The sequence below is a fragment of the Ixodes scapularis genome, unplaced genomic scaffold, assembly GCF_016920785.2.
Source record: "Ixodes scapularis isolate PalLabHiFi unplaced genomic scaffold, ASM1692078v2 PGA_scaffold3__209_contigs__length_174095766, whole genome shotgun sequence".
Classification (NCBI taxonomy): Eukaryota; Metazoa; Arthropoda; class Arachnida; order Ixodida; family Ixodidae; genus Ixodes; species Ixodes scapularis.
In genome coordinates this window covers 9,802,222-9,818,373 of record NW_024609868.1, presented here as the reverse complement: position 1 = coordinate 9,818,373, position 16,152 = coordinate 9,802,222, and the positions used below count along the sequence as shown (strand labels likewise).

At 46.8% G+C, this 16,152-nt stretch overlaps 1 protein-coding gene and 1 pseudogene across 1 annotated transcript in view; both read right to left on the bottom strand.

The window, feature by feature from the left end:
• Window positions 1–3,810, bottom strand: part of LOC8029920 (opsin, ultraviolet-sensitive) — a 58,221-nt gene extending 54,411 nt beyond the window's left edge. Inside the window, exon 1 of the mRNA XM_042292545.1 lies at window positions 3,593–3,810. Coding sequence (XP_042148479.1) covers window positions 3,593–3,810 — 218 coding nt within the window. The remainder of the gene's footprint in view (window positions 1–3,592) is intronic.
• Window positions 3,811–5,049: 1,239 nt separating this feature from the next.
• Window positions 5,050–16,143, bottom strand: LOC121832891 (annotated as a pseudogene).
• Between the last annotated feature and the right edge of the window lie 9 nt (window positions 16,144–16,152).

Sequence of the window (16,152 nt, the reverse complement as noted above, 5' to 3'; positions counted from 1 at the left end):
AAAGTCAGGACCGGTACGTTCGGGTCATGCAAGAGCTCTTGAAGAGGACGGACTCGAATACACCGGAGTCGGACAGAGTAGCTCGGATCAGAAGACAGCGTCACCCAAGATACCACGCCTCCCTCATGGCGCACTATGGCCCCGATGCTGCTGCGCTAAAAAAAACCCAAAACCAACCCTCATCAACCGTATCTTTGAGACCCTTGAAGAGCTAGCCCGGGGCGCCTGCTTCATCGAGGAAGCTCTTCGTGCTGAGCGGAACTACGTGCCGCCGCCATCAGCTAAGAACGCACTCAAACCAGCATGCCCCGAGGCCTCCACGCAAGTGGACTGTCCGAACGAGACCTCTCTTCCCCACCACATCAACCGGGAGAGTTGGCGTGACATGCATGGCGTTCTCCCATGCGGGATAAGCGGATGTTCGACTGACTCTCATCGAGAGGTCCCTGGAGGTCACAGCAGGGCCGGGGGTCACCACAACAGGTGGGAGGTCGTTGGCCGTGCCCTATCGCAAGTTGGGGCCCAACGGAGATCACTACCCAAGCGAACCATCTTCATCAGTGTGCTCCTGCAAGTGCTGGGAAAAACTGGCACACTGCGGTCTAAATCCCGCAGCCATGCAGCATTGACCCCCGCCGCAACGGAACAAGCCTTCCCCACAACAGCTAATTGCAAGCCTGGTAGAGGCCCTCCCATAGTGGTTCTTTACCCGATCACTGGAGGCGGGCACCTCGGTACGGGTGACCTAAGCAGGCAACTGTTGTCGGACTGCTGCTACGAGTGCGAGCAGCTTGGCCACCAACGAAACCAGTGTCCAAGACTTCTGGACACTACAAACAAGAGGTGGCAGGAGACGGCGGCAAGGGGCTGGAACCAGAACAACCAGGGAAACTACCATGACCGCCGACGCTGAAACCAGACAGCCACTGGCTGAAAGCAGTTACAGTCCCAGAGAGCAGTGAGGCCGCGACACAGATTCCATCGGAATGTCGAATCCAGCCCGAGCCTATCATCATTGAGCCGTGCATGACAATATCTTTGCTTGGTTTTCCTTTTGCCGCACTTTTAGATTCTGGGGCCGCTATCTCACTTAGAGGGGATTTCGTTTTCGAACACTGCAAAGCGGAAAAGATAAGACTCCGGGAATGCGAAACGCGATTACAGCTAGCTTCTCTGAAAAACTTCGAGAGGCCCGAAAAAATCTAGACGTCGCCCGAGTGCAGCAGTCGTAACAGTACAACCAGGGGCAACGTGACTTGCAGTTCGAGTTGTCGCAGTTTAATTGGGATACAGCTCATTTCATGCCGTGCAATTTATAAACGTTGTACCTTGTGCTAACGACTTGTGATCCAGATATGGGTTTACCCATATTGTGACAGGAGACCACTATCAACCTGGCAGCCCCTCTATGGACGTCACAGAGCCAGAGGCAAGTGCCAGTGCCGCAGCAGCTACAGGAGCAGCCCCGGATCCCCCACCGAGCAGACCGTACCTGCTCATGCAGCTGCTTCAAGCTGCAGCAGCGACAGGGTGACGGCTACTTACGATGAAGCCAGGCCGCCCAGAGGGAGGATGGTACTTCTAGAGCAGACTGTCTCAGCAGAGAATGATGTACGAAGTTCTCTGCTGAGGGCAGAGTCTGCCATCCGTATTAAACTCCTTGAGGAGGAGCACCTAATGAAGGTGGCAGGGCACCGCGTGCGGCTCCAGGTGGAGCAAACGAATTTAAAAGTTGCTCAGTGAAAGCCACAGTGTGGAAGCTCAGGGAGCTTCAACAGGGAGGCGAAAAATAAAAAAAAAGCAGTGCCAACGCCTCGACTTTTGAAGGAATCTAATTTATTTCATAGAAGTTGAAAGCTGGGGTTATATCCGGAAAGGGATAGGGTGCGATTTCAGCTTGTTTCATGTTAGGCATGCTTCGAGAAAATGCACGATTACATATTGGCTCCTACCTATCATCTATTATTATCATTTGGACTAGTAAAAAGCCATTGCACAGTCACTACAGCAAAGGGTTTTGCAATATTTTCACATTTTATTGGTGAATAAACAGGAATAAAGAAAACAGTAAAGGCATTTGCGAAATACACAACAAAATACTCATATACATATAAACATACCTCTAAATGATGCTTATAGGACAGTTTCATTGGACGCCGTGTTATTTACTCCAATACAATAAAGAAAAGCCACTTTCACGACAAAAGCTTTAAAGGGGCGATGGAACGATTTTCGTACTTCGTGCAGACACTGCTTAAAACAAATCCGCAAAGTTCATGAGCTATGAAACATGGTTGTGTTTTTAAACCCGTGCAATAAAAAACGCCGAAGAAAAATATTAAATAAATTGCAGCGTTTCTCCCTTTAACTTGCAGCCAGAAAAAGTGGCCAAGTGATCTGGAGACGATTATATGCCACCAATGTAAATCACAGTACAGGAGACGCGCCGAATTGCAAACATTGTTGGTTTGGATATTGTCGTCGTTGCAGCACTTGGACACGAGCCACTACCTGAATGATTGTCAAGCTTTTACCACGTGACCTAATCAAGTGCTCACGCAATACTATAGGGTCCAATCTGTGAGCCGCACTCAAATATTGTCACTGGGAGGGGGGACTACACCGACAATGCGACCCCTGAGCTTTTCTAGAGTTTTGTGAAGGAGCGATTGAAAGAAAACGCTTGCTTTTATCTGTGAAGTTACACTGCAACAAAAAATGTTTCTCGGTCAGCGGCATTGCATTCAAGTATACTTGGGTTCCTCGGGTGCCAGTAAGCTTGTGTAAAGTGAAAAACATTTTAACTGAATATTGTTCCACCGCCTCTTTAAGGCAAAGCTCGATGAGTCACCGCAGAAGGGAGCTTCTACTTCGAAAGAAGCTTCTCCTTGAAGCTTCTTTCGATTAGTCGCTCCCGTGTCTGTATGCCTTTGAGGGAGTCCTCCACAATGTTCGCGGGTGGCAGGTGGACTGGCCGCGTGGCCCTCCTCCTGGGTCTGCGTGCTTTAGGCACAACTGGCGGAGCTGGGGGAGGTGGAGGCTGTGGGTTATTCCTCAGGCAGGCCAGGTTGTGGAGTGCAGTGCAGGCTGTGATAATCTGCACGGCCCACCGTGGCTTGTGTTGCAGCCTCATGTCAAGGCAGGGGAAGCGCCGCTTCCAGGTGCCAAAAGCCCTTTCCACAGAGTTTCTCGTTTCGATGTGGGCTTTCTGGTACCTGATCGTGTGAGGAAATATCATGATTGGCTACTTAAATTATAATATTGCCTGTAGATCCTCTTCATATCTTTCTCTCTAGTAGCTCGATTTCAAAATGCTTCGGCACCTTTTACAACAACGCACTAGCCGCAGACAGCGACAAACAGGAGAAGCTTCGCTTCTCCCGCCTCCAGCATTAGCATCATACATTCGGTAACACTTTGGCATGTCGTGCACCACGTGCGTGCATGTGCAGCCAAAGCATGCCAGAAGGCATTGAACGTGCTCTGGAGGCAGGGCAGAAAGACTCCCTGCAGTTCTGACCGTGTCAGTGACTATAATCCTCAATAAGGGTAGATATTTGCGGAACTAATGTTGCAACACCCAGTATCTTACTTATTTTTCTCGTATATTATTGAACCATCGCAACTAGCGCACAAGTTCAGTAGTGTTACTACTGTCCTACATTTGTATATAATGTTTTCCTTGTCTCCACACATAGCCCTACATTTGCTCAGGCACTTGTAGGATTTACTTGCCTGCCTCGTGGTGTGTTGGCTGGACCGGTATCTGCCAGGGGGTATCATCAGGAAAAGGAAGCAGGCGTAGCCCATGTCCCCAAGCAGCGTCCCTGGTACCCGGCGTTCCTCCTACAGCACCCGCACACGGGAGTTGTCAAAAATCCGGCTCTCGTGTACCGACCCGAACCAGCTCACAACCAAGTCATAAAATTGCAGCTGGGGGCCGGTGACAGCCTGCAAGTAGATTGCGTTCAAATGAAACGTGAAGACATGAGTGAGAAAAATTACTGGCAATGGTCCCATCGAATGAAGCTGTCGTAATACTCGACAAATATTTTCATTACAAAAACTGCTCAAGTGATGTGTTCTCACAATGTCAATATGAACATTGCAAGCTGAATGTAATTTTGAATTGGAGAAGAAGCATGACCAGAAAAAAATGCTTAATATCAGCAAAGTGTGAGGTACACACTTGTAACAATTTACAGGTGTCACTCCCGTGTGTCAAAGTATATACACACAATTATCACAAATAATGAACACAGGTGTTTAGAAAATGGCTGCCTATAGTTCATTGCAAGACAAAAAGGTAGGGCGAGGGTAAGACGGGACTGGGAGTAGGAAGCTGACGGAACGCTGGAGAAGAGAGGGGGAAACCTCTTCTCTTTAGCCTTCCATCTGCTTCCTCCTCCCCGGCCCGTCTTACCCTCGCCCTACCTTCTTGAGTTGCAACAGACTATAACATATACCCAGCAGCCACAGTTAAATTTTGAAGATTTTAGTGCAATGTAATATCAACAATAAAAGAACTTCCTGACTTAATTTTCTTTTCTTTTTAGTTCATTAGGAGTGCTTGAGCACCATGCTAGTTTGAAGGTGGACTTTCTCCTACGCGAGCGGCTGAGCTGCGGCGAAGCGAGTCACAAGATCGTTGTGTCTGCTCCGTGGTTATTGATTCTCCGCAGTGGAGCCGTGCCTGAGAAGCGCACTCAAGGAGGCTAACCCGTCGCAATCAAAAATTCGAAAAGTATGAATACAGTATTGCAGTTCATTTGGAAGCGAATATTAAATAACGTATTATTTGAAACTACTATTAGAAAATTAGAATAGTCGTGCAGCCCTACTCTTCGTACATAGTACTTAGGCATCAAGAAAAAAAAAAAACTGTACTTTCTTAATTTTCAGTGGCATCACCAACCATGTCATGTGCCAGACGCTTTAGAGCAGCATGTAGCAGGTTACTCGTTCTGGCTCAGTTTGTCGCAATTGGCGCAGCAGTTCAACCACTGCATATAGCGAAGCAAAGGCGAGAGGGCTTCGACCACAAAAGTCTCAAGTTATACATGTGTAATGCTTGGGGCAGAATTGCCAAATTTCATGCAGTCGAACATGAGCGCATACTCCAATGAATGACATCTGGCAATCGCGCAAGCGTTGCTCTAACCTGATTTCAAGAGCTTTTAAACTCTAAATTCGGTAAACCGAGAACTCTGCACTCGTTACCTGGACGTTGATTGAGAAAACTTCCTTGCGGTTGCGGAACACCTCCGTGTCGTCGCCGCCGAGGCTCTTGATTCGCACGTGGGTGCAGTCGATGCACCCGGTGACGCCGGGGAATTTCGCAAGTGCGAAGAAATCGAGCATTACCGTGTTGTATTGGGCGGCGCTGGGAAAGTGAACGAGGTCCCGGAACAGGTGCCTCGCGATCAGCTGCGTAACCACTCCGACTGCGCGGCACACTGTTGATTGGGACAGTTTACAAGGTCCCCAGTCACAACCTGGAAGCTCCCGGCACCAAAAAAACCGCAGCGTGACCAGCAGTTGCAGCATGGGGGTCAGCGGAAGGCCCCTGCAGTCGGTGCTCGTTTGTAGCGGCAGCATCCCGAGCAGCTCTCGCACGATTCCCTTCGTAAAGCGGTACTGCGCCAGGAACTGCCCGTCGTTGTAGCGCTCCATCGGGTTTTCCCTATCCCGAATTTATGGTCGCGGGACTCGTGGCAAAGGAAACACGTCCCCGAAGACGATATTGCACGCCACACGTGTTGCGAATTTAAAGGCGGAGATCCTCTCTGCGACGTCGCTTCGCTAAGCCGCCATGTTGAAATGACTACGAAGTCGCGTTCAAGATTGGTCCAACCCAGTCTTGAAATTTGGGCTCTTCAAGTTCGCTTCAAGTTCGGTTCAAGATCGGCTCAAGTTAAGGTGAATTTATGAAGCGCGCTTGCTTGCTGCAAGATGGACTTGAACAAGTTGAAGCTCGACTTCAGAGCAAGTCAGATCTATGATTTAGGGGGTTACAGCTAGATCCTTTGGGATCTACCAAAGAGGCAGGCAGTTCTTAGACGGAGCTTTTGCAGCGTTCGTGCGTATGACACGTACTTTAATCGGCTTCCGGAACGACGACCGCGCGTTCGTTGGGCTACGGAGAGTGTTTCCTGCGCTTTGTACTCTGTGTCTGTGACAAACTTTGTTTAGACGGGCATTTAATGTCGTATCCTCGAGTACCTTCATTTTGTGCCCTCTTCGATGCCAGACTGACCAGGGAGTGGCAGGATTCGCGCTGAGTGTCACAACGAGCACAAAATCACAACCTTGAAGAGTTGCTCGTCTCAAGCGTGTTTCACATGCAGCGCCTAGAGCAGCGCGATTTCTGCCGTCGCGGCGCTCGTGCCGCTCAACCGGTGGTGCTGGCCAGAGCGCCGCGAAGGCAGAAATCGAGCCATTTTAGGGCCAAAACCGCTGCCTATGAAACACGCTTCACTTCGTGTAGCGCATGCAGCGAAAACAGAAACCAAAGCTAATTAAAACTTACAGTCCTCACTTCAGGCCACAATATTATTGGAAGTGAAGTGGCTGAGACTTATTCGAACAAAGGAGGCAAGGGAGACGTCAGCGTTAGCAGTTTAGTTCAGCTGTTTTCATTCTTGACACCAAAGCAGACGATTTCAGCGGTTTCCGCTCTTGGCACGAACGTTTACGAATTTTCAAGTGGCTCGATCAAATGCGAAGGGAAACGCCTCAATTTTAACGCACCGGTAAACATTTTGCAAACATGTTATGATTAAAGAAGCCAAACGCGTATTTTATAGGCAACTAAAGATACAACCACTTGACTACATTTATTGGTTTTTACTTTCCGAGGAAGTAAGGTTTAACACCCTTTTCCTAATTTTCACATCTCAGCAGCCAGGCGGCGCCAATCTTTGCTGCACACTTTGATAGGCAGTAGCTCATTCTTCTCTCTTTCGCGTCTTTTTCGTTTCGTAGTATCAGCTCTACTATTTGCGAGTCCAAATGTCGATAGGTAGTGCCATCGGATTTTCAAAATGGCGGATATAGTGAGGGTCGGGGATGCGTTATGACAACCTGTAGCTGAGCCTGTATGGTGTGCTGGCTTTACCGAAATACTCAAATTATTTTCGCTTTTACGAGGAAGCGTAAAAATGTCACCCCTTACTCTCCCCTATTACGTAAAAATGTCACCCCTTACTCTCCCCTCCTCCCCCCCCCCCTTAAAAAAAAACAAACGAAAAAGTGTTTATGAATACACGAACGCCGCGAAGTGAAGAGCGAAACCAATTAAACTAACTTCTATTTTAGATTTAAGATCTCGGTATTGATGCCAATTTCGGTTTCACTCTTAACTGAAATGTTTGTGGCAACGTAATAAATTAACAAAATAAAATCGTTCAGGAAATTGTTGCTTGTTCGTAACACACGAAACAGCATAAATAGGAGTTATATTTAGGGGCTTAAAATGTTTTTTTTTTTAATAGTTATTAGCTATCTCGTAAAGAGAGAATAAACTTTGAAACATTTCATGCACCTGAAAGGGAACATAAAAAATAAAAAAAAAATTGTTTAAAAAATCGGCGCTGAATATATTAAATATTTTATTGTTCTTGGTTGTTTTCTTTTATTAAGATTATTTTCATTAAAATAATTAACTTCGTGCACTTTATACTTAGTTTCTTTATCTTTTGGCGATTTCTTGCTTATGCCTTTTTCCAAGAAAAGAACAACAAAAGCAATCTAGAATATGCAAAATATAGTCACGGTTTACTAGTTTATAATGCTGTTACGAAACCATTAAATTAAGAAACGTTTTTACTATAAGATTCCCAAAACAAAACCAGAAAAACAACAAACTTATACTTTTTAAGGCAACGCGCGACACATATAGAACTGTATATCACATTATTTTTTATGATTATCTAGGTAACTATCTCACATTCTTTTGAACTACTAAAAAAAAGATACTTTTCTGTAAAAAATATAAAGGCTAAATTATATTTTTTTTGTTATTGTGGCGTTTATTGGGAACTTTGTAAAAATTTATTGATAATAATAAAATTCAGGTATCTCAATGCTTAGTTTTTCAAGCCTTAATATTACATCTTACAATTTCCAATGCTCGAACGGCTACGATAATATAAAGTTGGCAAATTATTACTAATTAATTATCAATTACTTATTATTAATTTATTTGACAAATTATTATCAAATTATCAGTACGAAGTGCGACATTTTGTTTTTACAATTTATGAAATAAAAGCGGTAGAAAATTAATGAGAGCACACTATCTAGTACAACGAAGTCACGCATTACTGACAATAATTATGGATAAAAAATTTTGGGTTTCTATCCAAGTGTCGACCTTTGACGATAGGCAAAACTTTAAAAATTTCCTTCAATCCTTCCGGGTAAACGCCCTGAAAAAGAAATAGCGGGTTGCGTTTGTTTTCTTTAAAACAACATTTACCAACATATGTTTAAAAAAAGTTTAAACTCCGAAGGTCTGGATCGATTTTAGTCTTTCCTGTTCGAAGACACGCCTACACGCCTGCACCTCTCTTGACTGCGTCCCGTATCATTAGCATTGGGAAAACAGGTGAAACAGGAAGGCTCAATTTCACATACGGGCTGCAGCAACACATTTGGTCCATGAATAGCGTCGTTTGCAGAGTCGTTTGCATTCATAAATTCCTGTAGGCGAGCTATGATCACGAGCTTTCCCACCGTGCCTGCTCAGAGGGTGAACCGAGGGCCGTCGCTGTAAACAGCTTCCCATTCCCGCCGCGAGAGGGCGAGGCCCTAGCACCTATTATCGCTCCGTTCACTGCGATTGCTGTGTGAGCCGATAAGAATCCCAGAGTGCAAATCACAAAACAGTAAACGCAGTGTAAGGGGAGGGTCATTGTATGGTGTAGGGCACCCCTTCCCGAAGTATGACAACATCTTTTTTTTAGGGAATGAATACCCAGCCATTTTTTTCTTCCGTAACGTTTTGGGGGGGATATTTAGCAATTAATTGTGCAGAAAGAATAACAGAAAAGAAGGGTGTAATTTTAAAGGCCATGAAATATGAAAACTAAAGCACCTACAAAATGTAATACCAGCCCTAGCTCATATATTTTACCGAGAAATAAAATAAAGCTCCAATCCCAGAAATGATGGACGAAGAAAAACCAAAAACCCTTCGCTCAAAAAGAAGAGAAAAAAAGAAAAATAAAGTTAAGATGAAGAGAGGTTAACGTAACTACGTACAATGAATTATTTATAAAGATCGTAAAGTGAAGCTTTAAGTAGCTTCATCGTGGAGCGAAATTACATGGTGCACGGTTGCATGACTGGCTCGTATTAAATCCCTCCACGTGGCCACTATATTTCGCGGGCTCACAAGCATGCGAGTAAGCGTAAGAAAACACTACAAAAATAAGTAGTAATTTTTTTTTTTGATCAGGAGAAGTCACGTTATGGCAGCGCGTAACTTTATTCCAGGCCTCGTAAATTAATTCGTTCCTAGGAGTTGAAAGAAGGTAGAGAAATATCAACATTGGTGCGTACATTTAGTTTTTTTTAACGATTTATGAAGAATATTTTATAAGGCTTCCCAGCGGAGCACCCAATTAGCCAATCACCGCAATCTACTAAAGAAGCTTAACAAATGAAAAATACAAAAAGAAAAAAAAAAAGAGTTTTGACCAGAAAGAATATTTTGCGAGGGAATGCTCACACCATATTTTCTATCTTCACAAATTTCACTTCTAAGAGAACGCTTGCTTTTATTTAATGAGGGGGGTGGGGGGGGGGGGGGGGCTTTCCAATTTTCACGCTCCCTTTTTAGGTGGCACTGATTAGAGAGTTTTAGAATAGGGGGCCCCAAATCTTGGGGGCCCCAATGAAATAGGGGCTCACCAGTGCGCATGCGCAGAACCCAAACTCCGTTCGGGACTTTGGGTTGGCTCTTGGGCCCCCAATAGGCCTTATGCAGTGGAATGCGCTTATAAAGTGGAACGGATCCAGAACCGTGCAGCTCGTTTTGTAACCAGTAACTATGATTTTCGTTCGAGCATCACTAACTTAAAAAGCTTACTTATTAGGAGTCTCCTTTGCCAACGAAGAAAATGTTTACGGTTAAAGCTATTTTACGCTATTTATGATGACCAAACCGGAATCGATAAAAGTATGTATATGCAATCACCAAATTACGTATGAAGAAGGGATCACCAGATGAAAGTTCGAGAAATTAACTGCCGAACGGATGTTTTTGCCCACTATTTTTTCCCCCATACTATTTCCGAGTAGAATCGTCTGGACAGCTCAATGGTCAATTCTCCTGAAACATGCTCTTCTCAGTTTTACAAAACTTTTGTTTCCAATAGGTATCCGCAACTTCTATGTTATATTAGGCTTTCTTGTTATCTTCACTTGTTTGTCATGTATTTTCTTTCATGTAACCCCCCCCCCCCCCCCCTACAATAACGCCCCCTGGGCGATGTAGGTATGTGCATAAATACAAAAAAAAAAAAATCTCACCAAGCGTTTCACGCATGCGTGACACCGCCATAACTGTAGTCCATAGCAAGCAGACGCCAGTTCACGAGACAGCTCATGCCGCCTCGTGCTCTGCTCGGGCAGACCTCAAGCGGGGTCGTCACGCGTGCAGAAAGACTACAACTCCCACGATGCATGGCAGAAGCGGTGGCTTACTCAAACTAGCTGCTGAGATCGGTCCATTGCTTGGGACCGGGTTGCGCCGGCAAACATGGCGGCGCCCTTTCCGCTCGCTTCGGAGCAAATTCGTCATGGTCGCTGCAGTATTAGCCCATTTCAATGCCAATGAATAGTGCAACCGGCTTTCGCTTCACTTTATCTCGCTCAAATCACAAAGAATGAGCGGTGGGCTCGCCCCATTTTAAAGATCGTCCCCGATTCTGGCCGTTTCTAAGCCTGAACATACGCGCTAGCCGTTGGCATGGCAACGTATTGCTACTCCGTGGCTCCGAGATTTCGTTCGTGGCAGGATACCAGCAGCTTGAAAACAAGTATTTCAAGGCTTTAAAGTCGCTCCAGCTCAGATCTAAATAGTGCAGCTGCTCGCAGAGTATGCGCGCTCGCGTTCGTCTCAGTCTTGGCATTGTTGAAGGCCTAAATCTTCGGCTGCAGATGGTCAAAGCGCACACGAACGCCCGAAAAATTCGGGAACAAGCCATACGTAAAACAGCGCGCAAGCACAGGAGGAAGAAAATAGAAGACAGGAAAGAGCGCTGACTCCCATCCCAACTTATGTATTGTGAAAGAAAGAGAAAGAGGAAGTTTCAGACATGAAGCCCAGGCGCACCCACAAGGTAAAAAGAATAAAGAATAAAAACAGACACATTATCAAGTTGTAGTAGAAAGGGAGAAGGCTGACATTATAAGGTTACGACGAAAAAAAGACGATAAACAAGAACAAAGAAAAACAACAACGTGGGCTTCATATCTGAAGCTTCCTCTTTTTCTTTCTTTCCCAATACATAAGTTGAGAGTCAGCGCCCCTTCCTGTGTTTTATTATTTCCCTCCTGTGCTTGTGCACTGTTTTAGGCGTCCTTCTAAGTACCAGCTAGTTCAACTCTCTATGTTACTACGAGAACAAACGCCAATTTAGAGCGCTACGGATTGGATTGTTTCGGCTACACCCGAAGCGGGATGGCCGAACGAGTCGAGGCCGATCGAAGGCCAGAAGAAAAAAGCGGAAGAGAAGGCTCCCGCGCGCGTTCGCTTCTCGATCGACGATGACATTTATGTGCTACGCGAAGTGTACGCCACTAGCCCATTCCAGGATTCGGACTTCAATTGCCGAAAGGGTCTCCGAAGCTATCGGAAGAAATTTCTCCACGCGGGCCATCCGCGACCGGTCGACCTGCTGCTGGCACAGTTTAATGCGAAGCACAAATTTCCCGGTGACTTTTCGTAACGTAGCTAAATATATAAAAAAAAAAAGGTCTGTGTGGACGAGGTTTTAGCCACCGAGTAGCAATACCTTACCATGCCAACAATTACGACGTATGCTTAGGCTTAGGAACGGCCAGAATCAGGTATGATCTTTAAAGCAAATTCGTCATGGTCGCTGCAATATTAGTCAATATCATTGCCAACAAATAGTCCAACCGGCTTTCGCTTTGCTTTATCTCGCTCAAGTCACGAAGAATGAGCGGTGGGCTCGCCCCATTTTAGAGATCGAATCCCGGACAAAAGCTCACCGGACAAAAGCTCACCGGACAGAAGCTCACCGGACAAAAGCTCACCCGTTTTTTCAGGCCCGGACAAAAGCTCACTTTTTTTCTGCTACCCGGGCGAAACACGTGCTGAAATAAAATGCGGACGCGATGGAAATTTTTAGGTGAACCCCCCATCCCACGCAAGGGTTTACTACGGTTGATCGAATGCCATTTCGTCGAAACATGTTTTAGAGAACGGGCACGTTTTTTTGAAGCACGGTTCAGAAAAAAGCAGAGCCTCAGTTTGTAGATATGACGTTTATCGACAAGGGGACGCTATTTAAAAGAAGGCTTCTCTACTTCGCGCGTGTATCACTGGTGCGCGTGTTAACCCAAGCACCCTGATGCGCTCCCGCCGCTTCGCGGCGGCAGTCTGCGGCGGCTCATTACAAAAGTGTTAACTCACCTGACTTATCCATATACGCCGCTTCGCGGTGGCCGAATTCGCTAAAAGGAGGCTCATCGCCTTTCCCTCTAAACTTGGTTTCTCTATAAGACCAACATGAAACTTTCTCGTGGTGAGCTTTTGCCCGGGTCTGTTAAAAAAATGGGTGAGCTTTTGTCCGGTGAGCTTTTGTCCGGTGAGCTTCTGTCCGGTGAGCTTTTGTCCGGGATTCGATCTTTAAAATGGAGCGAGCCCACCGCTCATCCTTTGTGACTTGAGCGAGATAAAGCAAAACGAAAGCCGGTTGCACTATTCATTGGCAATGAAATCGGCTAATACTGCAGCGACCATGACGAATTTGCTCCGAAGCGAGCGGAAAGGGTGCCGCCATATTTGCCGACACAACCCGGCCCAAAGCAATTGGGGGCCCCACGCTATTTCTCGAATTTCAAGTTGGGGGCGCGCGAGAAACCCAAAACCCCAAACGGAGTTTCGGTTCTGCGCATGCGCAGTGCTGAGCCCCTTTAGGGCCCCAAAGCTTTGGGACCCCCTACTATAAAACTCTCTATAACTGTCGTGCTGCTTCAGCTACAGGATGGGCTAAAAGCGAGTTACACCTACCAGCGTCGTTCCTGTGACCGGGGAATGGCCCCGTCGAGTTCGCAAATAAATCCATTGGCGCACATGATAGCCTGGTATTTGAAGACGTGCACTCTCTTGTGACCAGAGAAGTAAATCTTCTGATACAGAGACGGCCGGCAGATGGCTCTTGCAGTGCCGTTCCAACTGGTGTTACCCTCCCTATTATTTGAACCGCAAGCCACAATAAAGTGTCGTTTCAGCGCAAATGTTTTGTGTTTTAATAATTTTTCACTGTTAAAAAAGTTCGTTGTCCACAATGGCGCTGCATGCGAAAAAGGCAAGCGTGCCGCGTTGCGTCGTCACAAACCCTATTATATTCTATAAGCACGCTGCGTGAGGTGTGGTTCCGTTGGGTACCCTAAAGCGTTGGGTACCCCAAAGTTTTGGGGCCCTTCATTCTAAAACTCTCTATTGACGTTCTGAATTAGGGTGCCGACATGCCTGTCTCTCGAGGTGTGAGGACATCCTTTATTGCACTGAGTGGGCGAGCGTGGATCAGGCTGGCGCACTTAGTGCGTGACTTTTTTGGTAAAATGGCGTCTAAGCATTAGCCAAGGCTACGCGCTCGAGCGGAGTCACACCGGATAGCGCACCTACAAAAAAAACCGTAAATAAAACGATTGGGAGAAAGAATGTATGAGATGTCTCCAGTCAAGCAAAGGCGCGTGTGCGCACAAAAATACTCTAAAAAGAAAAAAAAAGGTTGTGGGTATGTTTATGCAGCCTGAACTTAGTGTGCCTCAACGTCCGATTTGTCTCTCAGCTGTACAGCAATTTAGCCAGTGCAGTACAACCGCTAGCCTGGGGTCTTTAACGTGCACCACGCAGTAGTAATACACGACCGCACGCCGGTACGATGCGCATCCAGATCGAAACGGGCAGGGGTGGGGATCGAGCCCAAGATCCCTGGATTCTGCAGCGTAAGATTTCGCTCCACGTGCTCCGAGCTGGTGTGCGCTAGCCCACTCGGCCACCAATCCTTCTTTTAGATGCGGAGCATCTCTTGCTCGGGTCTATGTCCCGCGGCGTCGTAGTCCGCACTCACACTACGCATGCGCAACTCTCCTCCTTCCCTCTCTCCAACAGCTGCGCGTTACTCTCTCCGCTCTCTCGCTCTATCAGCTGCGTGCACTTCGCGTGCGTTCGCTTCTACTCACACCGCGCGCGCATGCGCAACTCTCCTCCTCTAGTCTCCTGTCCTTCAAGTGTGAATATAAGCAGCGGTAGCGCGCTGCGCGCGTTCGAGGGGAGGAAGTGGCCGAGTGGGCTAACGCGTATCAGCTCGGAGCGTGGAGCGAAAGCTTGCGCTGGGAGCCTCCTGGGTTCGAGTCCCCGCCGCCCCCGCCCGTTTCGATCTGGATGAGTTTCGTACCGGCACACGTTCGTGTGATCACTACTGCGTGATGCACATTAAAAGTCCCAGGTTAGCGGTTGTACCGCACTGGCTAAATTTCTCATCTACAGCTAAGAGACCGATTACCCGTTGAGGCGCATCTCCATCAAGGCTGTATAAACATAAAGAGCAAACCAATTTCTGCGCGCGTTCAGTTCACCGCTGTTGACTCCACTCCGTTCTTCCGATGAAGTGTGATGGAACGATGCTCCGCATCACCCCATGGTTCCCCTCGGGAAGATGGTGTAATTTTTTTTTTTTTTTTTCATTGCCGGTTTCGACATGTACAGAACAAAAGATCATACTGTTAAATTCACTTCGCGGAGATTACCAATGCGCGGTCGTAACATTTAAAATTCTTTTAACGTCTCAAGTATGTTGAAAATTGACACCCGATCAGGCGCACATTCTAACGTGGCGTATACGGATTGTAGTCTGCAGATAGATTCTATGAAATACATGCGAACGGGTCGGGTGTCCAAATCGGCATGCCTCACAGCCATTCTACTTCTCCATATGTCATGTAGTCCCAGGAAGTGAGTGAGAAAATGTTTTATTTTCAGGTGGGGTACCTGTTGCCCTTGAAACTCGTCATTGGCTACAGGGGGAGGGGAAGGAGGGATTGGGTTTAAATGTAATTATCAAGTCCGGCGGACTTGATGAACTCTATCAGCGAGTCTAAAATTGCTTTTCTGTGCTCGGGTGTGCCGTCTGGAAGAACCCATTCCTTTAGGCAGGATGGTCTTTCTTGTGGCGGTAGAGCATTCAAAGCTAGTTTCCGCTTGATGTCACTTTTGGGACAATCCCAGATGATGTGTTTGATGTCTGCCAATATTTGACAGCGATCGCACATGTCAGTCTCAGAATCTTCCCCGTTGTTGCTTTTTCGGAATTTATACTTCAAGGCCGGTGTCATGGCGGTTCCTGTACGCAACTTTCGTAGGCATACACGCTCCCACCGACTGTAAGATGTCGATGGAAGGGGGTGTTCGTCTGGCCTGCGTAGATCGGCGAGTCTTTGGCTTCTTTCTAGCCGTTCTTGGGCTTTGATTTCCGACGGGTCGACGTCGTTTTCGATGTCTTCATCTACGACGGGGTGCACTGAGCCTTGGCCGGGTGGGACTGCCTGTAGCTGCTCCCGTGCGGCTGCATGTGCCTCGTCGCTTCCGTGGATACCTTGATGTCCGGGGATCCATCGTATCTTGATGGTACGGCCTTCAGCTCGAAGCTGTCGGGCCGTAGCCTTAATGCTTTTAACCGTTTTGCTGCGGTTATCATGTTTTTTCAATTCTCGTACGGCTTCTTTAGAGTCCGTCAAGACATAAATGTTGCTTTTATGTTTTTCTTGTTCTGTACTCTCGACCGCCGTCTTGATGGCTTGAAGTTCAGCCTCCTTGACGCTGGTGGTATTGCCCAGGGAGGCGGCGACTCTTCTCTGGTCGTTTGCGGAATAATGAGCCATAGCTGTGCA